Source organism: Corvus brachyrhynchos, unplaced genomic scaffold (genome assembly GCF_000691975.1).
Source record: "Corvus brachyrhynchos isolate BGI_N302 unplaced genomic scaffold, ASM69197v1 scaffold23, whole genome shotgun sequence".
Taxonomy (NCBI): domain Eukaryota; kingdom Metazoa; phylum Chordata; class Aves; order Passeriformes; family Corvidae; genus Corvus; species Corvus brachyrhynchos.
Genome location: NW_008238983.1, coordinates 6,165,453 through 6,191,475, shown reverse-complemented (window position 1 = coordinate 6,191,475; position 26,023 = coordinate 6,165,453). Strand labels below are relative to the sequence as shown.

Sequence of the window (26,023 nt, the reverse complement as noted above, 5' to 3'; positions counted from 1 at the left end):
TCCAACAGCTCAGCATGACATATTATGGTTTTCCCTTTCTATCAGGAAATTCATGGAAATTGTTCTGTTCAATTGAGACATCCCAGACAAAACAGAAGCCCATTTCTTTGAGATTTATGTATTTGATTTACCTTCATTGTTCCTTAGAGAAAAGTTGGGATTCAAAGAAAGCCCTTCATCAAGAGAAAAATGGAATCTTGCACCATTTGCAGAGTTATCTTTGTCAGTAGCAGTGATAGTCTGAATTACCTGAAATAAAAATTAACAGTGACTGTGTTGAAATTTGAACTTGACCCATATAGTACCTGACCTCAGCAGGATGCTCAAGTTTACCTTATTTTAATTTTCTACTTGACTGCTGCTGAATTCAACAGATGAAATGACTGGGTCATTAACTCTATTTCTCTAGTAGGAAATATTTTAGGAACAACACTTCAGAGCCAGGTAAAAGCATCTAAAGTATCTATACTTTCTGATGTTTTGATACAGTCGGGACCCGGTATAGAGATTATCACCATCTGCATTGCATCCTGCTGAGTTCCTGAATTAGTGTTTTAACTAAATGTCTGTTTTTATGGAGGCAATAGACAAGCTGAACCAGGATGGTCTATGTAAAGTGTCATCTGCTTGCTGTCCTGATAATTAGATGTACTTCAATATTGGTAAGGAAAAATAATTAACTAAAATAGCAGGCATATATTGCCATATTTGTGCTTAAAATTCCTGTGAAGGATCAGTTTTAGACTGCCAGAGAACAGAACAGGAAGAACAGCAGCCACTCCTGGCTTTAATTTAGTTTGCCCAAAAAGGAACAGAACTGGATGTAGCAACCATGTATGAGAGAGGTATTTTTGAAAGGTAGGACCTTTGCCTTCGAAAGCCCTGGTGGTTTTTTAAATTTACTTTCAACTAAAATTGATCTAGGCTGTTGGAATGTGGGACCAAACAGTATTTCTACCTCTGCTTTCATTTTCATGCTGAGTCTTGAAACTCAAGTGCTAAAGTGGAATCCAATAAAAGTTGTTCTTGTGATATAGGCAGTGAAGCCCACACAGACTGCTGCGCAGACCTGATAGATATCCTGAGGGAAGCATAAAAAGGGGAGGAAAAATGCTCTTTTCATAAGAATTTTTTCTGTCCAGTGTTCAGCTATACTCTGTCTGGACTGAACCTGAAACATAAACAGTGCAGACTCCAGTGGTTTGGTCTGTTTTAAAACTGAAAGACACCACACAATTCTCTACCTCCATTCACCTAAGAGAAGAAAAACAAATATATTTTTAAACCATGTTCTGCTTTGGGCTGGGGTTGAGTCAATTTTCTTCACAGTAGCTGGTATGGGGCTGTGGTTTTGATTTGTGCTGGAAAAGTTGTTGGTAACACAGAGATGTTTCTGTCATTGCTGAGCAGGGCTTGAACAGCATCAAGGTCTTTTCTGTTTCGTGTACCACCCCGCCAGCGAGGGGGTGTGGGTGCAGGGAAAGTTGTGAGGGGACACAGCCAGGACAGCTGATCCCAACTGACCAAAAGGATTTTCCATACTGTATGATGTCATGCACACTTATGAAGCTGGGGGAAGAAGAATGGAGGAGGGGATGTTTGGAGTGATGGTGTTTGTCTTCCAAAGTCAACGTTGCTACATGTGATGTTGCCCTGCTCTCCTGGAGATGGCTGAACACCTGCCTGCCTGTGAGAAGTGGTGATTTCCTTGCTTTTCTTTGCTTGCATGTGCAGCTTTGGCAATACTATTAGACTGTCATTATCTCAACCCACAAGTTGTCTCACTTTTACTTTCCTGATTCTCTTCCCCATCCCACTGGTGGGGGAGTGAGCGAGTGGCTGCGTGGGGAAGAGTTGCCAACTGGGGTTAAGCCATGATGTCTCAATAGGGTATAATGCTTATTCCACGTACTATACACAATAAAGTACATTGCACTGACTATACACATCTGAGACAATTATCAATACTTACGATGGTTGCCAAGAATATTTTACAAGTTTGCCTTAATACTTTTTTGCTGAAGTGGAGCAGAGTAAGATCAATCTGAAACAATCTGAAATATCTATAATCATGCATATGACTTTTACCAAAGTCATGGCAATATTGGTTGAAAACTTTGGCCAAAGCTAATTTCTCACCACTGAATTTTGAAAAGGTGGCACAACTGTTAGTGAAACAACCATGTAAAACCAGAAATATAAGATTTTCTTAGCTATATATGTTTAATTCATAGTGTTGAAATTGTATGTGACACAGCAAGACAAAGAAAAGGGTGATAGAATATGTTCAAAAGAATCAATTTCTGTTATTATTCAAATACTAAAAATACTGTTAAATACCATACACATCTGTAAAAACTTCAGATAAGAAAAATATGTTATTTTGTTAAATATTTGTTTGTAAATCCTCAGTGGTGTTTCTCAGTGAAATATAAGTCAATTTGCTGTGCAGCTTCAGCTTTTATTTGACAGCCTTGTGGATAAATTTTCATCCTGTTGCCCTGTGCTACATAAAACATTCAGTGACATTTTACAGAATGCTGCTTCAAGAACATGCCATTTTGCAACAAAAATACCTTTGATCAAGGCCTCAGTGACATGACTAGTATAAAAATTATTTTGTTTTAAGACTAACTTTATAACTCAAAATATACTGTCTATATTCCCTGATTTCACACACAGAAATTCAAGTATTCCCTGAACTCATGAATGTATGTAAAAAGTATAGCACCACATGGTACAGAAGTTACGTTTTTTCACATAGAAAATAAACATTGTATGTTTACTAGGACAGGTCAAAGCATTTTCAGAGATCTGTTTTTAAACAGAAAGTTCACAAACTTTCAGAAAATTTTTCTAAGACATTCATTCAGTGGTGAGAAACAAGAGTATGTGTCACCTTGACATCCAAATGTACTATTAACCCTTTTCTAATTAATTGACCAAGTACTTAATAGCCTATTAGTAGACATTAAAATGTACCTTGCAAAGCCTGATTAAAATAAAGATGTAGACACATAACCTCAGCTTCAGTAAAGCCCAGTTGACAACACTGATAGGATGAAACTGAAGGGTCATGCTATTCTTTTAAAGGTGAGACATGATGAGAAAAGAGAATTTCAAGAACTGAGGAGAACTAATTGAAGAGGACAGAGAGCAGGTGCTAAATTTTACTCAGAATCTTTTTAGAACTGAATCAATAAACAAGCAAATATACACATGACAAACACATAGTAGAGGCATTCCTTGCCAGCTAACATTGATTTCTTTTGTGGAAGATGACAAAATGTCATTTTCCTACATTGGCTAAAATTGGCAGTCATTTACAAAATCAGTATATGTCGAGTAGTCAGTATCCTCCACGTCTGAATGTCATCTAAGATCAAATCACAGCTACTTTATCTACTTTAATGTATAATATCAATCAGGCTTCACTTGGAATCTATTGTAGATACTTAGTCTATCTTCTCAACTATATGATTACTAAGTGACTAAAGCAGTCACTTCAGCATGGAAATTATCGTCTCCTCACAAGCATTTTCTTTTTGACATGCCTTAGGGTTGGTCATTTAAGCTTAAGGCTTAAGCATTAAGCACTTGAAGCTTTTTTTTCTTTTTTTTTTTTTTAATGCAAAAGGTAGAGCAGTGGAGGGAGAAAGAAGCAGGAGATAAGGCTCTGCAATTAGATGATACTGTGATTTCACTACATAGAAGGATCTTCTGATAACAAACAAGCAATAACAAAAAGACTTCCAATGGCAATCTACTGGTTAGTTTATCTCACACATAATAATTTCAAAATAGATGTGCTGAGGAAAGAAATAATTAATGTTAAGGACAGTGCAACCAGGAAGCCCAAGTCAAGCAGATGTCCCCAGCAGTACAGAATTTGTTCTGTAGAGATAAATATTATGAAACATTCTCACAGGATGATGGATAACTCAAAGTTATACTGTCTTTTTAGTGATTCAGAACCACCTAGTTAGGAACACTTTTTAGCATATAGAACACTTGTGGTGTTCCGCAATGTTTATTTGCCCCTCCCTAATATTTGTTGAACACCATCTTACTTTTTTCTTTCCTTAGACTAGATGGTAACATCTGAGAAAAAGACACGTACTTTCTTGCTTTGTTTTGGATTTTGTTTAGTGTTACATTTTTTCTAAAACCTTGTTGTGAAATGCAAATAAAAAAATCTCATTACAAATATGTACAGGAGTCCTGTTAGTTGAAGAATACAGTATCAAGCTGGTCCAGCCTTTGGCGTTAAACCACTGCTTGTAGAGTCCCTCATGGTAGCACTTATCTTGGGTGTTAAATTGCAGCGTTGCCACGGTCAGGAGTCATTCAGACTTGCAACAGTAGCTCAGGGGAAAATACAAGGCTGACCCAAATAGTGAGCCAATGCTATTGTATCCCTTAAAGATCTCACCTGTAAATTATCATTTGTAAGACTACAACTGGAGAATTAAAACTTTGCTGTGAAACATTAGCTACGCACAAGGAACATTTCTGAGATATTTTAAGCAAAGAACATTTCTGAGATAGCTTCACTGCCTGCTTTACTTTATTATTGGCTATATAAAATGAACATTTATTGCTAAATTATGTGATTTAAAAATATAAGAAAAAGTTGAAAGCAATTGCAATTAATGCTTAAAAGAGTTTTTTTTTACATTAGTTTTTAAAAAATTCTAATTCTTCTATATCTGCCTTTATTTGAGGTTTTCAGAACATTATTTTTACTTTAATAAGCATTTAATAAGAGATATCAAGTTTCACTGCATACCTGCATCTTGATCTTGATTCTATCTCAAGGAGAATAGAGAGGAATTGGAGAAAGTTTAAAGGAATAAAAGATGAATGATCAAAAGTCTAGAAGGGCTTTATCATGGACTGCCCCAGTTAAGTAGGACTGACTCATTCTGTATAAGATACAGCTAAGGGACAATGTGCTAGAGTTTTGTGCATGTCACAGCGATAATAAATAGGGATCAGCTGCACTCCGTCTTTATCTCCCAAGAGAACTGGTAAATATAAATTGAAGACAGTATGGAAAGATTAAAAAAAAAAAAAAAGTTAGGTCTTCTTGAAGGATGCAATTGAACTGCAAAATGCCTTGGTGCATGAGGTAGCAGATATCAAAAATTTATGTTTTTTATAGGAAAAGTTAGACAGGTTCATATGAGATGGTTATTAAAGGATTATTGAAAATACACAAACCACATTTGGATCAGGAAATGACCTGCAAACAATCTGAAGTATTTGTGGTAATTGTCATACACACTTGCCGTGTTCTTATACTGTCCTTTAGGTGCCAGCTTTTGGCTACTGTTAGAGTGAAGACAACTTTGATCAGGCTACAGTCAGACGAAGTATGGCATTTTTATAGTCTCAGCTCTAAAATATAAATATATTACTATGCATTTGTGTACACTGCTTTCAAGGATTTGATGAAAATAATGTTATTACTAGTAATATATTCCTCAGGAAAGATATGAGCTCATAATTGAAACATACAACCTGTGCAATAACGAAAAACAAGCATAGTGTGGGTAAAAACTCAATCTATGCAGAAAAGCAAAAGCACTTGTTAAAATTGTCAAACCCTGGACTGCAATGAAGTGCATCAATCAGAGGAGCAGCGGCTGGAATATGATTCAGCTATTCAGTCTCAGTTCTGGCCCTTCCCATGCTCAGAGTTGTGAAAAACCCATTCAAGATCTTTCATGTAATGACCCTGCATAGACAGGGCAACCAACATGCAAAGAGCGAGGATGTGAGCCATGCTCACCAGCCATTTCAGTGAGCTGCATTTGAAACATTGCTACTATGTGGCACTCACATGAGAGATGTTAAATCTGCTTCATTCACTTTGTTCAGCATAGTGGCTTGTCAAATTCTATCCCTTATCTGGCAGGATTAAAGTTTTACCTGTCTTTACAGAAGATAGTTTGAGTATTTTTTTTGCAGCAGCAAGAAAGAGATATTGAACAAATGCCACAATTTTCTCGCTTCTGTCTAATACAATTAAAATTTCAATCAAATGCAAAATGCTAACATGAAATCAGAAAGAATTATGACATGTTCCAAACTTCTGACATATGTATCATTAAAAAAAGTAATTGTTATCACTGGGAGAAATATAGTGCGAGAGTTACCTGACCAGGCTTTGTGTTTTCACAGACGATGATATCATAATCTCTGGCAAGCTCTGGAGGATTGTCATTGACATCCAGGATTCTAACACCAACTGGAACGTGGCTCACTAGCCTAGGATTGTCTGCAAAACACACAGGATGTTATGAAGCCTTTTGAAAACAGGATGTTATGAAGCCTTTTGAAATACTCAATATTGAATGTCATCCTCAATTTAAAAGTGGTTTATTAACACAATAACTAGATGAAAACTGGATGCAGTTACAGAAATTTAGGTAACAACATACTAAAAGATGTTTGTTGTGGTTCATTAACTGTTTTGAAAAAATAGCAATTAAAAAGAGTGGGAAGTATTTTGTGAGTCTCAAGTCGCTTATATCAAATAGAAGTTATTCTGGAAATGAAGTGGGAGGAAGCTGCTAGACTTACATGTTACACTGTATGCTAAGAAATGATTAATTGCTTGGTAAGGAATGTTAAAGTGTCATTAGCATATTGAATTAAATCTAACACAAAAAAATATTAAAGCATTTTTCTTTTTCACAGTTCCTTAAAGGGTTTAGAAAATAAAATGCAACTATAATAATAAAATATGAATGCATAAGTACATATAAACCTTTCCCAAGCTTGAGTTCAGGTTTCTCACAAGTTACTATGGTATTTCACATAGTAATTAGTGAGTGTGGTTTAGGAGAAGAAAAGAAAGTTTAGCAGAAGTGAGTCTGGCTTTTGCAGAAAGAAAACAATGTTTAAGTAACAATGCCTTAGGCTGTGATCTGTACTTTCATGAGAGCTCACCCTCAGAAAGATTATAGTCTCAAAAATGCAAGAGAAATTGAATCCTTTCAACAAGAATACACTTTCCATGATAAAATGAAAAAAAAACCCAAACCAATTCTTTTCGATCCATAACACTCTTGTTCTTACTTCTAAGTAGTAAGGTAATTTTATTTTGTTGAGAGAATTATGTATTTAAACTTTTTATAATTAACTAATATATGGCTTCTGGAGTTCATACCAGTATCAATCAGTTAGATGACAAACTTTATCTTATGTTCACCAACTAAATGAGACTATCAGTAGAAGACATTAAAGTCAATGTTTCAAATACAATGAAATGGAAGAATGGGGTATTACAGATTGACATTTTAAAAGTTCATGTCCCTGTGTGTGTTCATGAGAAGAAAAGAAAAATAAAAAAAAAAGGAGAGAAACATTAGTAGTCCAAACTTCATTCACCATGGTTATTTTGTTCGTAATGAATCTTTACCATGTTTCTGTTAAAAAGGGTCATTTTTAAAATGCCTTATACTCATCACACCTTTAATGATCTCTGTTCAGAATTCTGGAAAACATTGATTAGACACATACTTGGCTTTAAAGCTACCAGTGATATACACTCATGATGAAAGAATATTTGAAAATGTTGGACTTAATTCAGCAAATGGAGAGACCTCTCTTTCTTGGTTTTCACATGGGATACTAGCCAAAGCATCCAGGTCTTAGAAGTTCCCTCAGATTTTTCACATTTTCTTTTTAACTAATATGTATATGTTCAGATGATGATTTTAATTCACTTTTGGAACTTAGTCAACTATCCCCATAAAATGTGAATAGAAAGGAGACAAAAAAGTCAAGAGAAAAGGAAGAATTAACTAAGAGAGGAATGCTATTCCCAACTACCATTAGCATTAGAAGTTAAAAGAACATTCTCAGAAGACATTTATAGACTTGAAAATTCCATTTTCTTGCTGAAATTTTCCCTGACAGTTGTTATTTTCAGCTTTATGCTGAACCTGTGAATATCTTTGTAACAGGTGAACTAAGGGACTAAACTGGACTATCTTAGCTGTGTTTAAGCAAGACTGAGGCTTTCTACTGCTATTTCTATTCCACGCCTTTAGTGGAAAACTTTGAGGAAAGTTAAAATGCTAGGGATATATGAAGTGAAGGTAAGGAAGAATGACACTTGACTTCCACTAAGAATTTGGGAGAAGGGAACCATTATCTAACTTTGCTGTTATTTCTGAAGGAAGCAATCTTCTCTCCAGGAGAACACTTGCAGTATGAGTATTAATACAAAAAGATGTTTGTTCCTTTCCTGGATGTAGGTCAACAGATTGTGTAGAACACCACAAGCAGTAGAGATTTAAAATTTCTTACTGCTCACTTAAATATAGCTTGCAACTCATTTAGGTAACTTCCTCTGTCAACATAATCAGACAATTAAATTACAAAAATCCTCTAATTACAATTACAGAACATGATATCTATGGCTCAAAGAAACTTCTGTTTTAAGGCTTTGTTGGGGAGGTTCTTGAATATAATTTGTGAGGTATGTGAACTAGAAAGTGGTATAAATGAAAGCAAGGACAATGCACATGGAGAGAGAGTACATAAATCATAGCAAGGAGCTGGAAGGCAGAGATCACTGTAAAGAGTTAATGACAAATAAATCCATTTGGGAGGGGATTCATAAATGATAATGAAGAATTTGAAGATCTTAATACTATAGAAAACCTGGAAGAGCTTTAGCAAGAAGGCAACAGAAGTTGTGATTATCAGATAATCACAGGATCACTTAAAAATCTTAGTTGAAAGGAGGTCACTGGTCCAGTTTCCAGCTCAAAGCAGGGTCATCTTCAAAGGTATAAGGGGGTATAATATATCTAAGAGGAAGGGAGTGAAAAAGCAGGGAGAGCACAGGGCAGAGGATACCACAGATAAAGGACTGCTCTGTAGGCCTGGCATGTTTGGAATAGTTACTGGGGAAGGAAAAATCAAACTTTTTAGTCCAGTGCGTGACAAAAAGAGTTAAATACTTTTGTTTCAGTACAGTGTTGCAGACCTCTTTGCCCCACCTTGAATGTGTCCTCTGGTATGCCTCCTGTCACTACTACCCAGAGCACTCTTACTCGAGGAAGTTAGATTTGCAGTAGTTTTACATAGAGGGTTTATGGAGATTCAGTAAAGTTACCTTTATTTCTTTTGCAGCTGTTTTGCAGTACAAAGAATTTATAAATACCTCATCAGTTTGAAAGTGCTCTTTACGCACACAGTACTATTAGTAACTCTCTGGAAGCAGGTACCTCATGGGATCACTGACATTTGCAGGAAAATTTCCATACTGACAGGCTACTCACTAAAAAATGCTAATAGGTACAGTATTAACACCACTTACCAAAACAGTGTTGAAGAGTGTGCATACAACATAGATTTGCATGCAAGGCGACAGAACAGTTTATAATGGGGGAAGAGAATGTCAAGGAATTGAAGGAAATACAAGGTTTTTCCTTTTTCTTAAGTTTTGATTTTGAGAACTAACATAAACTCTTATCTTTTTCAAGAATACAATTCACCTTCAATCTCCAAACCAATCTAATAATTGGCACTTTTAATTGTACATTTTTCTTAATTAGACAAATTTCTTGCAGGAGCTTGGCAGATTTCCAGTTTTAAGATAATCAGTGCTGACATACATTTCAGGCCTGCACATTACAAAATATTCTGTGTCCTATTAGCATTATGCCTCAAGAGCAGATTTTTCAAAGTGAATGCTCTGTTTTAAGGGGTAACGGAAGCAGAAACATTGCTCTGATTCACCTATGCTAGGGACTTGCTTTCTTATGCTTGAGACTTTTCCCAGAATAAACAGCTCTTTTTCCAGAATACTAAACATCTGTAAAGTGAATCAATTTCATTACCAGATCCTCTATTGGCAAGTCCACTATAAATTTACAGAAGACCCAATTAACAGCCAATGTGAAGCCTTGAGTCTTCTCTTTGACTAGTTTCTGGGGGCAAACTTTAAAACCCCCATTTAAGAAGAAAGATTTTTTAATGCAGTTACTGATGTCTGAGACTTCCTTTTCACAATAACAAAATTCCCAAAGGCTTAATGAAAATAAATTCTACTTGCATGACTTTCAGAATTGAAGTCCTGACATCAACAATCTTTTGTGGGTTTGTTTATTTGCTTTTTCTTGTTTTGTTTTCTTGGTTTTTTTCAACTTTTTTTTTTAAGTTAGACTGGTACCTAACTGTAGATTCTTTCATAACTGTTTTACTGTATAAGCCCATTTTGACATCTTTTCAAGACCTTAGAATGCAAACCAATACTTAGGAAATTCAACTAGCTCTCTACACCATTATTTTTAAAGAGAAGTACAAAGCACTCATCACACTTCTCTAATAAAGATTAGTTTTAACATATTAGAAGAATAAACATAGATCTAGGAAGAATAAAATATACCACTGAAACAAAGCTAAAGTGACAAAAGAATGCCCAATATGCAAATGAGAGTGGCACTATTCATAAAATACTGGGTTTAATTCAGGATGGTGTATATGTGATAAACTAAATTTTCTGGCAAGGAGAAAATTATGCAGGATCTAGGAATAAGTGTAATGTTCCAGTCTGGTTTTTTCTAAGGAAGTGGGTATCTCTAAATAATGTTATCTGAATTTGGATAGCTAATGTTTTATTTTTTTCTTGTAGCAAAATTTAACTTTTCACTGATGAACACAAAGCTGAAGGTGCTGCTCAGTTCTCTTGGATCACAGTAGCAGTGATAGCAGCAGCAGCTATAGAAGCAATAGTAAAAATCATAGCATTGCACTAGACCAAAAACATTTAGAGCTTTCAAGCTGGAAACTCCCTCTTGCCTTAATGCAAGCAAAATTCTCACAGACAATGTTGGTGTTGACTGCCTGATTAGAACAGGGCACCAGAAAATATACCAGTTCTGTGGCTGGAAATGCCCTTTTTGAAATTTCTGTCACAAAGCTTCCCATGGGGAAATAAATGCCATATGATTCCAAGTTCTATCCTTTCTCTGGGGCCCCACCTTGGGAGCTAAGAAGAGCTGTACCCTACCCCATTTTCAGATGATAATGTAGGAGTACCTTCATCATAGCTTTTCCCAAAGAAACAGGAGAAGAAAATCCAGCATGCCTAGAAGCCAATGACTAAACCAATATAAATAGGGAATAAGCATTGAAATTGGAATTAGAAGCATCATTTCTTGAATAGGATGGAGACCTTACTGCCTTTCAACAACTGTTGGATTTTTTAAATACCTTTTTTGTAGGCTTTCCTTATTGCATTGATAAGTACATTTAAAAGAACAGTAGATGCTGCTACATATGATTTTTGAACACTTACAGGAACTGTTATTCCACCACATCTCTGGGCAGCTTGTTCCAGTGCCTGACCACTCTGTCAATGAAGAAAATTTTCCTAATATCAAGATAAAATGTCCCCTGGTAAAACTTTAAACTGTTTCCTCTTGTCCTCTCACTTGGTACTAGGTGGAAGAGGCCAACCCCCACCTTGCTGCAACCTCCTCTCAGGTGGTGGTAGAGAGCAATAATGTCTTCCCTGAGTCTCCTTTTTTCCAGGCTAAATGGTTGGATTCAATGATCCTAGAAATCTTTTCCAACCTTAATGATTCTATGATGCTATAAATTCGTATTTTTGTGATGCATTAGTAGGCAGCTTGCCAAGGCTTAAAGTAAACTGTGTATCATTGGTAAGTTTGGACAGGGTACCGGTACTGCGTCCAGCTCTCACCAGTAAAAAGATACCAGATATCCAGGTCGTCACTACACCATGACCAATAGAGTCTCAAAATTCAGACCCTGTAGTTTTGTTTTTACAATCTACTTTAATCTGTTTTAGATTTAGGGAAAAAAAATTGTCAGAATCTGTTTCTTGGAAAAATAAAGTAAACGTTACCAATACCAAAACTCTTTCTGAAACTGAGCTAGCAGGCAGAATGCAAGTGAGGTCAAAGATGAAGAATGAACATGATTTTTTCCTCAGTGAAGGCAGGGTTTATGATAACAATTTTATTTCTGTTACTGTAATGTACCTATAGAGATAATAATAGATATAGCAAAACAATACAAAAAAAATATTTCCTTCTAATGATATTTAAAAAAAAATTAGTGAATTTCATTGTTTAAGTCTATTCTCTATTGATACACAAATCATTACATTTGAAGAAAAAACTGAGACTGAAAATCACTATGAGGACATTTTTTATTTATTGTAAGAAAAAATTCAAAGAAAAACTGAGACATGAATCTAGCAGCAAACTCACTGGTATTAAACAATCATCCTGCTGTCCACCAGATACAAAGTGCTAGGAGATTGTAAAACTGCAACAGCATTTTGTTCTGATTTAGATTACTTTCTTAAGGATATTGTAAAGGAAACATTTTTTAAAAAATAATTATTTGACACAAACTATTAGTTATTCTTGGTTATGTGGAAAAATTTAAAATGAGAAAATAAATTGTCACAACATCTTGTTCTTTTGTTTTCATGCTCTCTGCCAGGATACTATTCCTCTAAAGACTTATTTCTTTCAGGCAATGCATATATTTCTTTCATGTGTTTCAAAATAAATGGAAATGAATTGTTTATTTTTGTCTTTTCATTTCACTTTTTATAAAATAAATCAGCATGCCTCTTAATAGCATTAGCAGAAATACTATGTATACTTTATACCTCCCCTCTAGCTTCAGTTATCCTTCTCCATATGACAGCCTCATGTAGTGCTATCAGGAGTAATATATTTTAATATTCTACCAAAATCTTAATAATATCTTTTCTGCAACCATAAAATGTGAAAAAGAACTGTCAAATTCTTCTCAAAACTTGCTGTTTAATGACAGTAATATGAGTAGCAATATCCCTGTGATTCCAAAGAACAGATATAACCACACCTCACTATAACAATACACTTTATCTCTTTATTTGATGTAATTATAGGACTTTCTTTTTTCAACTTCTCAAGGGGTTTTATATTTCACTGCTGGAAATTATTATTTGTCTCTGTGAATCCTGTTTTCCTCTGAATTATGTAACTGTATCTTTCTGTTATTGTTTTTACCAAGACACATTAAAAAACTACTTATGTTATAATTAGAAAAGGCACTTTAATGTTTTGTATTGTAATTCTTGTAAAATAAATGTTCCAAACTTTTATTCTTTTGAGCTATCTTGCTTTTTCACATATTTTAATTCTGAACAGGGTTTGTTGTCACTCTATTAAAACATGTCTGAAAGTTATTTCTTTGAGTAGTTTTTTGCAATGACAGGATTTTCACGGTGTCCTTTCCATAGCACATAGGGTATTGCATATTTTCTCAATGAAGTACTGCTCTAACCCAACACTTCAGTATTTTTTCCCCTGAAGTTCATATAAGGAATATGCATAGCAAATAAAATACAGAAGACATATAAACGAAGACAAATATATTTGCTTGGTTGGGGTTTTTTTTTCCAATATCTGATTTTGTCTAATACCTTGGAGATTTCTGGGTTTTTTTTCTGTAAAGTCAACTGCATAATGATGTCTCTTCAGTATTTTGATTTCTAATCTGTTACAGTATCAAAGCTCTGTATATACAGTATCCATCATGTGGTGGTTTTTTGCTGTCTCTTTATAGGTTTTCATTAAGTCTGGGGGATCTGACAGAACCTGGCAGGAACATCATTATTTCAAGTCTCCTGTTCTATACAGCCTTGCCACAGCTTTACAAATTAGGAACTCTGTATTGACCCTTCAAACACAAGTTTTTGCACCCATCATATTGAAGTTTTCCTTTAAGCAAATAGTGGAAAATTGCCTGATTTTCCATTTTCAAACAATTGCAGAGCATTTTGGAGACACTCAGAAGCACCACAACTCCATCGCCAAACTGTTGAGGATCTATCTAGTTAACCCAGCAATCCATTCTACACACTGATATGATAACCAGCTGGGTAAGAGAAATATGCAGAAATTTCGCAGTAGAAAGTACCTTTAAAATCTTTGAAATATAAGTGCTTATCTTGCTTTCAAAAAGTCACATTTCTAATTAGAAGTACAGTTATTATCCATCTAAATGTTGAATATTTTATGAACTCCAGTAGTCTTTTGATGTTAACATCCTCTGAAAAACATATCTAGAAGCTGGTTTTCTCTGTTTTCTTCTTTCATTTTCTTCTCCACATTCAAAACACAGTTCCCGGTATAAAAAAATCACAGAATCATTGATTTTGAAGGTGACTCCATAGATCTGCAAGTCCAGCTTCTCTGCTCAAAGCTGGATCTACTAGGGTGCATTAGTCTGGGCCATGTCCAGTTGAGTTCTGAATAGCTACAAGAAAGAGAATCCACAACCTCTCAATGTGACCTGTCCCAATTTTTGATCAATCCCACAGTAAAACCATTTTTCTTATTTGGTTTAAATGGAATTTTCTGTATTTCAATTTGTACACATTGCCTCCTGGATAGTACTCAGATGAGTCTTTTCTCATGTTGGTCATCTTTAGTCACCTTTTACACTCCCCCTAACAGTTATTTAAACACACTGATAAGCTCCTTATAAGCCTTCACATCTCCAGGCTGAACAATCCCAGCCTTTTCAGCCTATCCTCATATGAGAGATACTTCAGTCCCTAAGGATTTCATGCTCCTGCATTGGATTTAGTCCAGTATTTTGTACTGGGGAGCCCAGATCTGGCAGCATTCCTCGTGTGGCCTCACCAGGGCTGTATAGAGGGGAAAGATCACCTCTCTCAGCCTGCTGACCACATGCTTTCCCACACAGTGCAGAATGGCATTGGCCTCCTTTGCCACAAGGGTACATCACTGGCTCACGTTCAGCTTTCATCCACCAGGAGTTCCACATCCTTCTTTCAAAAGCTGCCCGCCTCTCAGTTGGTCCTCCATGTGAACTGGTGCATAGGATTATTCCTCTCCAAGTGCTAGACTTTGCATTTCCTGTTATTAAATCTCTCTTCACAAGATTTCCTGTTCACCCACTTCTTCAGCCTGTTGAGATCCTTCTGGCTGTCAACATGACAGTCTGATGTGTCAGCCATTACTCCAGTTTTGTGTCGTTTGCAAACTGGCTGAGAGTGCACCCTGTTCCACCAACCAGGCCATTAATGAAGAGATTAAAAAGCATTGTATCCTGTATCAACCACGGGGAGTACTTCCCACTGACTGGACTCCAGCTGCACTTTGGGCTGCTGGTTACAGCCCTTTGAACCTGCCTTTTCAGACAATTTTCATTCCACTTCACCCTTCATTTATCTAGACTGTTCTTCTGTGTGTCTTGCTCTTACATTAATCTCTCTCAATCTTCCTTAATTCTTATCATCTAGACAGGTAATTTTGGAATTTTAATCACTTCCTATCATTGAGTGCTATCATTAGAATGAATTCTAATTGACAGATTCTACACTACTCCTTAAAATAGCTCATCCTTAACTTTTTCCACTTCCAAAGGAACAGACTGTATTTTCTGTATTACTATGACTGTATTTCTTTCCTCTAAATCAGTCTTTCATCTGTTATAAAACATTGTGCACTTGCTTTGTATTTTCCTATTCTCATTACTCTTGCCAAAGACTTTTCAAAAACCTTTACTAGACCCAAGCAAATTCTATCTTCTCCCTCTTTCAAACAGACTTTTGTAAATTTTTTCAAAGAATTCTAAGGAGTCAATTAAATGGTAATAATTCTATGTAAACCGTATTTTACAACATTACTACTACTATTACTACTACTATTCCTTCCCCCTGCCCCAGATTTAGTCTGTAGATTCTTGAACATAAACTACAGTATTATTTTATTATCTTATTCCCTAATACCACAAAGAAATTTTAGGAAGCACCAGTACTGAAACAATCAAAGTAGATGCTTCTGGACACAAAAATTCCACTCCTCCTCATTGTATGGTGCTGTTTAAGAGCAATGAATGTTAAAGAAAGAAAAGGATTGATCATCCATTCTTATAGTAATGGTGTGCTTTAAGAAGTAACAGCATAAACAGGAAAAGCCCACTGATTATTACATCAGCATTATTCTCACAGAACAAAGTGGTAGGACTTCCTCTGATTTCAGAGAGGACATTTGACCAATGCAGAGTGTATATACCACATATTGAGATGAAAAGTAAAAGTAAATGCCTTGTGAAAGGTTCAGAAAGAATAAGGCTGGAGCGTGAAGATATCATACATTTGGGGGTAGAAATATAATGCTAAGTACCATTTAGGTAAAATAACCCTGGTTACAAATAGTGGCCAAAAGGATGATAGGTAGAAACTGAATTCTATCACAGGGACATTTAATAACAGGAAATGTAACACAAAGTCAGGAGAGGAAAACACTTCAAGAAACCAGCTATAACCAATACTTTATACCTGCAGAGCACCTCTTGTTATTGAAGGAGTACAATCTTTAGGGGCCTTGCAGGTTCTGCTGTGTTCTTGGCTAAGCAAATGGTGTCAGAAGCTTCTATGTTTGTCAGATAAATTTGAAGAATCCCACTCCCACAGCTAAATAACTCTTTGGTCATAGCCTTTGACCTATATTTCAGCTTTTGTCTTAGTTCTGCAATACCTTCTGCTTGAACTTGAAATCAAAAGTCATAAAAGACTGTAGGTATGGGATAGATAGCACTTAAAGTAAGAGCTTTGGCCATACACAGCATATGCTCCTTGCTCCACCATAAATTCAATTGTTAAGTTCACAATGGATTTGGAAGAGAGCAACAGTGTTGTAATGGTTGAGGAACTAGACACAAGGAAAGGCTGTCTGTCATTTAGGCTGCCTGTCAGTCTGCCTGTCATCTTCACTACTCTCTTCCTTTTTTCATAACTGAATTGTTTTTCCAACGGAAACTATAGATTTACTTATTTTCCCAACCCCCAGCTTTAACCATAACAAAGACAGTGCAAGGGACAAAAAAATCAGATCTATGTTTCCCTGTAACAAATTGCACCTGAAACAGAAAATTCTAAGCAGTGTCAAAAAAAAAAAAAAAAAGGAAAAAGGGTATAATTTTTATTATTCATTCCATTCTGTTTTAGTTATAAACATAATCCTCCTTCTTCGTGCTCTTCTCACCATGATAAATGTACCAGAACTCTTTTGATTATGTGAAACAAATAATGTGTAGAATGCTATGCTTAAGTTTTATGCTACTGAGATTTCTTTCTGGAAAATAACTACATTTCAATGGATTCCAAAAAAGGACTCATGAGTACTCCTTTTTTCAGTGTCCCAGTGTAGCTTTTAAGTCTTTTTTTGAATTAACACTATGCACCCGCTTATGATTAGGCTTTAATTATATTTTATTTCATGATGCATTGAAATAGCACATTCTATATGTGAAAACACTGTCAAGCACACAGGAGTGATAGTGTTTACTTTTTCAAAGAGCTAATCATAAAATTATAGATCCTATTATTTACTACAGAGAAGTACTTAGCTCAAAATGTCAATTTAGTTGTGAATGTAGGTACAATAATAAGAAACAATTTGTTATGTGTATGAAATATGTTCATGCTGTTTATTTAGTAGTGTGTGCTAGTGATGTAGTGGCAGAACAGATTAAATTTTAACCTAGAGATGAAACAGATGAAAGCAGACCAGGCTCAATGTCAGTGGCACCTGTTAGCAGTAAAACCTGTGTTTTGTCATAAAAAAAGAAACCAAAAAAAAAAAAGGAAAACGAATATACGTAAAAGTATTTCACAGTTTTGATCAAAATCACTGCCACTGAAAGATGGTGTCATGAATAGTGCTTAGGAGGACTGGATCTATTGATCCAAGATGGGATTTTTTCTTTCGTCATTTGCTTTGTTGAGTTTTTTAAATTTAAAACTTTGACTGTGGAAAAATAAAGACCCTGTGATAAAAAGGTTAACTGAAAAGTTCTTTACACTGTCCTTGCCTCAAGTAGAAATATTTGTCTCAGACTACTCAGCCAGATGTTTTTTGATCATTGCAGGGCTTATCTGAGGCAATGGAAATTCATCAAAATTAGAGGGCTTTCAAATGCACAGGTAAGTATTTATTGTACCTTTATTTGTCAATTTGCCTATTAAAAGGCCAGAGACATAATCAGAAACTGCAAGGAATCTATGGATTATAAATTAACATGGCCATAAATTTAGTATCTAATTCATTAAAATAGTAAAATTGATAGTAGATACAAGAAGGAAAGATGAATTTCTTAGACCGTTCTATATAGTCTTAACTTCTAAGACATATGAACTATGAAACTCAAATGGGACAAGCTGTTGATTTTAGGACACTGAATGCTTAGAAATGTTGCTGGGTAAATAGGCAGCCTTCTGCCCCATGCAGAGAAATGTGGCAAATTTACACAGGTGGAATCACATAGGCATGTGGCATTTTGTTTAATTGTTCTGTGGAGTTAAGAGTATTCACACAGACGTGGGAAACTCTCCTTTATCCAGACTAGCTAAAAACCCACTAGTGTTTAAAAGAACATAACATATTAAGGTAGTCTTTCTTAAAATCTGAAAGTGATTATTTTCCTTTCTAATTTTTATTTTTCACACTATGTGCCAAATAAATTATTTACCTATCTCAGAAGCAGCCACTGTGATGTTGTACCAAGGTGTCTCCTCTCTGTCAAAGATCTTGGCAGTCTTAATGGTCCCAGTACTAGCATCAATGGTGAAATACCTATCTTCTTCTGTGTTATGATCAATGAAATATCTATGAAGAAATATAACAATAAATATATATTCATTGTAGTAAATAACAGAAAGCTATATAAGAATATTACTTTCAAGCTTTTAAAATCACAGACATTTTTAAAAACAACCTAAAAAAATCTATAATTTGAAGAAACCCAAAGTAACACCGTATTTAATTTCTTTCATAATGTTTTATTTCTTTTCAAACATAACAATATTTCCACTGTGAGCCACAAAGGTATAAATTGCTAACAGGTTGTATTTTGCACAGCAGTATAAAACCCTGTCAAAAGTTAGATACACATGTATTTTGACTAAAAATCATGAAATGGAAAAGCTGAAAAGAAAGCAGATACTAAGATACTATTTTTCTGCTTATTTGCCTGTCACTGCAAACCAGTATGCTCAGCCTCAGTTCCTGCTCTGTATGCCTCTCTGACATGAAGCCGATGACATGATGACACATAAGCCATTTGGAACATAACCACTACAGAATATCAGAAATGTCTGGTTCCCAGAGCAGCCATTGACACTGCCCTAGAAGCAGAGCTAAGCATCCCTGCTTTACTCCTTTGGCTTCTGGGAGCTTTGCCCAGCAGGGAAAGTAAAAGCCTTGAAGTGGGTAATGGAAGCAGAGTGAAAGAACACAAAAGAAGAGATTGACAAGATATTTTTTCTCAAAGCTGGAATAATTTACAATGGCTTTTAACAAATGAAGCACTTACAGAACCCTTTCAAGCCTTCTTAACTAACTCAAGAAAAACAAAAAAAGGAAAAATATTATTTTATGTACCATAATTATTTTCATGATAATTTTTCATCCCTGATTTCATTGTGTGAAATTCCATATATATTTAATATATGGAAGGTATATAAATGTCAAAATGAGTTATTTGTCCCATCCAGTTGCTCTTATTTTTACATCACTATAAATGTAATTCCCAGCTAATAAAAAGAGTGGCACACATAAAAGCTACCATGCTCAAAATAATTAAAAATGAGTTTTATTTCTCCCACAATGTACTTATTTATACTAGTTGTGGAAAGGAAAAGCAAACAAGCAAATAGACATTTAATTGAATGATATATGAATGTCGTAGATGATATGAAAAAGCAAAAGAAAGAAAGCACTTAGAGGGGAAGGCAGCAATCTGAGTGCGTTACCTTAACTGGTCAAAGGATTGGACACTCAGTGGAAAAGCCAGATAGGATTTGGTGACTTAGGTTCGATCTTCCTTACTGGAGAGAACCTGAACCCACCACTCCCACCTGCAAGAAGTATTTACATCTGCCTTACAATATGCTATCTTGCCTTGTGGAACTCCAGATTTTCTTACCACGCTTCAAGTATTTTCAGCAACTAAAGGACCATAGTTCAGTCACTGAAAATCAAAGCAGCCAAAGGTAGTCTAGAACATCTTTCTTTTTGCCTGTTCTCCATCTTTCTTTTCAACATCATGAAGAGTGAAAACCCTGCCATATGACTGTGGGAGTTGTTGGAGAGACAGTAGGCCTCAGTTCCCACACATTTTACGTTTCTCTGGAATAAGAATTTTCCTTGTTGTTTCACATCTAAGCCACAACCTATTGTGTGGTTCATTAATTACCAACAGCTGAGAATACCTCATTCCAAATTCCACCGGATGTACCCAATAATGACACTTTGGATGTACAAGGTGGCAGCTCAAGTTTCTTCAAACAAGTGGACTGACAAGATCTTGATTATGCAGGGGATGGGGCAATTTTTTAAGAGTTTAAGTCAGGAAATTTTTTTTCAGAGGACATAATTCAGTGTATCTGTAACTGAATAAAAAAACCAAAAGAATAAGTGATGTTGACAGAAAAAGAACAAAAAAGTTAGTTAATTTATAATTGCTGGATCACAGCAATCATTGCAGACACACTTCTGAAAGTTGGTGTGGTTCTCCATGCTCGGTACACTCAGGAGAAGAATTAAAAGAAAACTCCTGATGAGCATTCATCAGTCACTGATCATGATATGCTGGATGGTGCAGACATCCAAACAAATTTATATTGCTTTGTGGAATATTGGAATCCTCTGTCGAGATCACAAAAAAGAACAAATATGGACCACACAATTATCCCTTGGCATTATTTTATGTGGCCAAGCGATAATCACCTCTTTAAGACTGTGCCAGTCTCAGTGGAGAACTTGTATCTGCTGTGTCCACAGATAGCATTACCTTTTAGTATTTACAAAAGCTTGGAGAGAGAGTAGTATCAACCTCTAAAAATCCATAAAGTTGCCATATTTGCTACAGAGTCATGTTGACATCTGGACTTTGTCCAGAAGATGCATGCTTGAGGTGGTGAAATGCCCCCATGCCTTATACCTCATGCTTGGCAGTGTAGGAAAACTGAGCTAGGAAAAATAGTTGGAATGTTTTGATTATACTATTATTAACACAGAAATAATGAACATTTGGTTGTGTTGGGCAAGATACATACACAGATACACAAACATCTTTTACATGATAAACCAGAAGGTTAAGAGAGGAAGCATGGAAAGCATAATTGTCCTTCAGTTTTCTTGGAGACATTGTACTGGTAGAGCTTACAATCAGTTATGCTATGATAAAATTTAATTAATTCTGTCCTATTATAGCTTTGTTTTTCTTGACTGTAAGAATATCGTGATGACAACAAGAATTATTTGCTGAAAAAAAGAAATCAAATGGTTTTTCCTGACCTGTTCTTATGGAATATGTACTGCAAATCCAGACCAATTTATAATACAAGAGTCTTGCCCCTGCAAACATTAAATACTCTGGAACCTGTTTGCTTATTATCAACATCAAGCACAGTGACTATTCTGTGAGTCACTACTGCGCTGACCACACAACCACAAAAATAGGGCAATTTATTTTTTGTAGACAGTAGCTTAAAAATAGACAGAATTTCATGTTGGGCTTCAATAAGAAAAAAAGAGCTGCTTCTGTGTGTGTGTGACTTATAACAAAACATTACTTTTTCCTCTGAGTAAAGTACAAAAAAAAAAATCTGTCCCAAGAATGAAGCTTGCGTAGAAAAACTGATGTTTGATTTTCTGATGAATCGTGATCAGCTAATGATTCATTTTTATAAACATATTGTAAAAAATGGTCTATTTTTTAAAAAAAAATATGAATACCTTTTCCTAAATCAGTTATTTAAAAGTGTTCCACAGAAGATCAAAACTCTATTTGAGGAATTTAGGGTTGGATTAATAACTTCAACTGTATTTTCTGCATAATTAATAGAAAAAAGTGATCCTTTGGTAACTTATTGTACTAACACTTTTACTTCCAATGATACTGGAATAATGAAATTTTTTTCTAATTTATCCGCAGTAGCCCTTCCCTTTCATGTGCTAACTTTTGCATACAGTTACAGATATTTTGAAATATTCACAGACTGACAATTATTTTCTTCATCAATGAATAAATAAGAGAGCGGTACTTTCTTAGGCTTTCCCATTATGAAAACATTCAGTTCTCCTCCATTACTCCAGATTCTTCCCTAAAATTATTTTGTGCATCATATCTAAAGCAGCCATTTGCACTGCTCTGTTTCCCAACCTTCATGAATGTGTCGGTAAAACAAGTTACAGAAGATATTCCCACATAGTAGAAAACCTAGGAATGCTAGTTCTTCTAGTGCTTTAAAAATATTTTGTACAAGAACTCTCTTGGTAGAGCAACTAATTTTTGTCATGTTAGAGGACATTTAGAACAAGTTTCACTGTATTTACAAAATGCTGAACAATTGAGACCTTTATAAATTCTAGTCACTCATTTATCTACATGTTGAGACTACAGACCAGATATATCTGTAAATAGAGAACATTCTAGAGGCAATGGTACTTTACTTAAACTTCCAAATTTACTTCACCTTATTAAAAAAAATTACTTTCCTTTGGATGATAGTGGCAGCAGACACAGTCATTCCCTTCCACTCCTACCCTTCACTCCACATCTACTGGTCTGCTTTTCGATGCTTTTTCTAGATCACAAAAAGATATAGTGCAAGTTTTGAATTTCAAAGAGTAATTTCAAAAGAGATTTTTCTCCTTAACTCGGTTGATGGTTTCTGCTCACTTAGAATGCATTAATTCAAAAATTAATTTACAATATCCACTTGAGATATTTATTTATAGACATTTAGTCATGACAATGCCATGTGAGTTAGCATACTTATAAGCACTACACATTAAATCAGCATATCTAAGTTGCATGGCACATGTTAATAAAGAGACTTAATAACAAGACATGCCTAGATAAACAGCTCTCCATAAACTGTTTACATTCAAACCAGCAACAGAAACCAATCTGAGAGAAACTTCATTAAAAAGGATCATGAATATAGAAAACTTATTAGTCATACTATCTGAAGTTAATCTAAAGGAAATTAAGTACCAAAACTGAATCCTGCTAGTGCTGGGAAATGCAACATGTGCCACCTTTTTATAAGGCAGTGTCAGTGAATGGAGGGGCATTTCCAGCTTCATCCATATCCTCATCCCTTCTTCTGACCAAAGCAAGCCACTGGCTCCTCTGACTTTGTTCCTCACTTCCTGCCTTTTAGCGAAGCAGTGGGTCAGAGGTGACAGATATTCCCCCCATTTTTACTGAAAACTAAAAGCATTTGCATCAATTAGGAAATAAAGAGAAATATATATGAATGATGGTCCTTGGGCAGAAGGTCACTATAGAATATATAAATCTGCTTTCAGTATTAAACCTGTCAGACTCTAATAATGCAAAGACTGCTTAAAATTGAGAAAATTTTAAAAGGTGCTAAAATAGCTTAGGAATATTAATGATCTCCAAGCCTTTTAGGAGGGCTTCTGAACCTAAAAGGCATAAGCATTTTCAGAATCTCTCTACCTAAATTATTCAGTCTTAATATTAACATCAGTTTATCACGGGATAGACAAATGGCATAGGCTGTTACTCTTCTGGTATGGCTCTCTAGATACTGTGTTTTAAGGAAGAACCTTGAGTTAAAACTTTTATAATAGTTTTGAGATTTTAAGTTGTCTCTTTCTGTTTTTAACCAAATCTTTAACTTTTCATTATATTATTTTTCATTTATTGCCCTATGTGTTAACTACAAAAATGAACTCTTACATATTTCTATCCTGGTTACAAACCTTGTGGAGGGCTGTGAGCCCTTGGCACAGGAGCCCTCTGCACTCCCTTGGAGAGAGGCCTGAGGCGCAAAAGACTCTCTCCAGATATAAGCAACCATTCTCGAGGTCATGGTGACCAAAAGAGCCACTCCTAACATGCCTTGCTTCTTTATGGTAATAGCCTGTACCCTGTTGCTAGCTGGTTTCTACCCCACCCCCTGCCTTCCCCATATAACCTCTGCTCCGACCCCGGATGAGGGGGAAGTTGTCATCCCTGGCCTTTCCTTCACAGAGGCTGCTGGACAATAAAAGCTGGCTCTGTGGAACTGCCAAATGAGGCTCCTGTCTCTCTATCCCTGAGTTCGCCTTGGGTGATTTCACAAAGAGCTGAATCACAAGAGCTGATATCACTTGTAGCTGAGAAGTTGCTACACTTGCTGAAATCACCTGTGGCTCAGGGAAGTTGCTAAAGCCTCTGGAAAAGCCTTTCCCTGGCAGGACGCTTTCTCTAGGAAGGTCGCAACACACCGGGTTGTCCACCACCGGACCCAAAGGCGATAAAACCTCATACTGATAATAAACTTCATAAGACAGATTTCAGTCAGATGTGAATTCAAAGATCACAGCACTTCTTTGGACTTTTGTTTTGAGACATAAGCAAATAGCCAGTTCTGAAATAACAAGTGAAACTGATTACAAAGGATCACTAAAAAAAAGTCCATGGAAAGGGAACAGAATCTTGTCCAACCAATTATACCTTCAAAATACTTATCAGTTAGAAATCAAATGCCTTTATAAGGAAACCTGTTCAGTTAAAGATTTAAGCAAGAAACTTTATACAAAAAAGATAGATTCAAAGTACAGAAATTTTTTATTTCATTTTATGAAATATCTTAGAAAAGGAAGAGTAAGCAACTGCATAGAGTGAGAGGAGGAGGTATACCATGACAAAGAGTAAGAGAACTGACCAGCTGCCAGTCTCTGTGTTTGACCAGCTGGACAACGAGAAGAAATGGTCCATGCTGGGACATAACTCGAGTGGGTGCCTTTTATCTTCTCTCTGCCTCCTGACAGCAGCACTCATGAGCCTGGGAACAAGCAGGAAACCCTCGAAGCTAAATGAGGTGGTGGGGTGACATTCTGTTGCTGTGACTGTCTTGCACTACACTACCTCCATTCCAGGGCCAATCTATTTCCCAATAGTTCAAACGAACTCAGCCAGGAGAGAAAAGCAATTGTGAAGTATGAGTCAGAAGTCATGCCAATCAGCAGGTAACCAATTTTCTCCCTGCAGCATGTCTGGTACATTAAGGAGACATTCGATATTCCAGAGCTCCTTGGCAAAAGACTGCTACAAAGAGCTACACCCTTCAACTGTGCTTTTCAGGTGTGAAAATTAAATACATTTGAAGATAGCTTGGAGAAGGTAATCCCTCTGTTTACTGTTCCTTTGCTTTCTTTTCAAACAGACATAGCATAACTTTGAGAAAAATACTGTCCTCTCAGAGCATTTAAAGGAAGTTGATTCAATATGCTGTTCCCACTGAGATATTGCTGGTGCTGGCTGCCAGCTGACATCCATCAGCTGATCAGCAGTACCTTGTTTCTGTACAGGACTCCTGGCTCACCTCTCATACTGAAATCTCAGCTCGGCAGGAGCAGCAGCTTTCCATCTCCTAATCCTGGAGATGAGAGTTGGCAGATCCCAGGAGACATGGGGGAGTTGAAAGAAGTGAACCACTGTCTCCCAGAAAAGCCCCTGAGAGGCAGACACTACTGATTTGAGTTTTATGTGGAAGTCAGCTTCCTGCTCCTGTTCTCATTCCCATCCTCTATGATTTGCTAGCACACTGCTCACCTTGAACACAGAACATCTGGAACGCTGTTCATTTGAAGGAAGTAAGCCATTTCTAGACACTCATCATTTCTAGCTGGAAGTTTCTGTCTGCATGTGTTAACCAGTGATCATTTTTCTAGCTAATTCTATCAGTAAATGTAGGCTAAGAACAGGCCACAACCTTCAAGGCATAATTCAGAATTCAAAGCAAGGTAAAGGTTTGTCTTCTTTTCATGACTTTATGAATTTCTTCAGAGGATTATGACTGTACAAACACATTTCTGTTAAATGTGTTGATGGCAGAACTATATCTCTTATTATATCTAAGTTGCTTGTTATTCAAAGAGATTAACATTCAGATATCAATGCTTATAAGAAATAA

General features: G+C 35.9%; 1 protein-coding gene across 7 annotated transcripts in view; it reads right to left on the bottom strand.

Moving 5' to 3' along the window:
• The window catches only part of CDH18 (cadherin 18), a 520,804-nt gene that overhangs the window by 20,132 nt on the left and 474,649 nt on the right, over positions 1-26,023 (bottom strand). For all 7 annotated transcript variants that reach the window (XM_017738733.1, XM_017738734.1, XM_017738738.1 and 4 more), the window contains 3 exons: positions 18,556-18,692; positions 6,162-6,283; positions 132-249 (listed from right to left, as the gene is read on the bottom strand). In XM_017738733.1, coding sequence (XP_017594222.1) covers positions 132-249; positions 6,162-6,283; positions 18,556-18,692 — 377 coding nt within the window. The remainder of the gene's footprint in view (positions 1-131; positions 250-6,161; positions 6,284-18,555; positions 18,693-26,023) is intronic.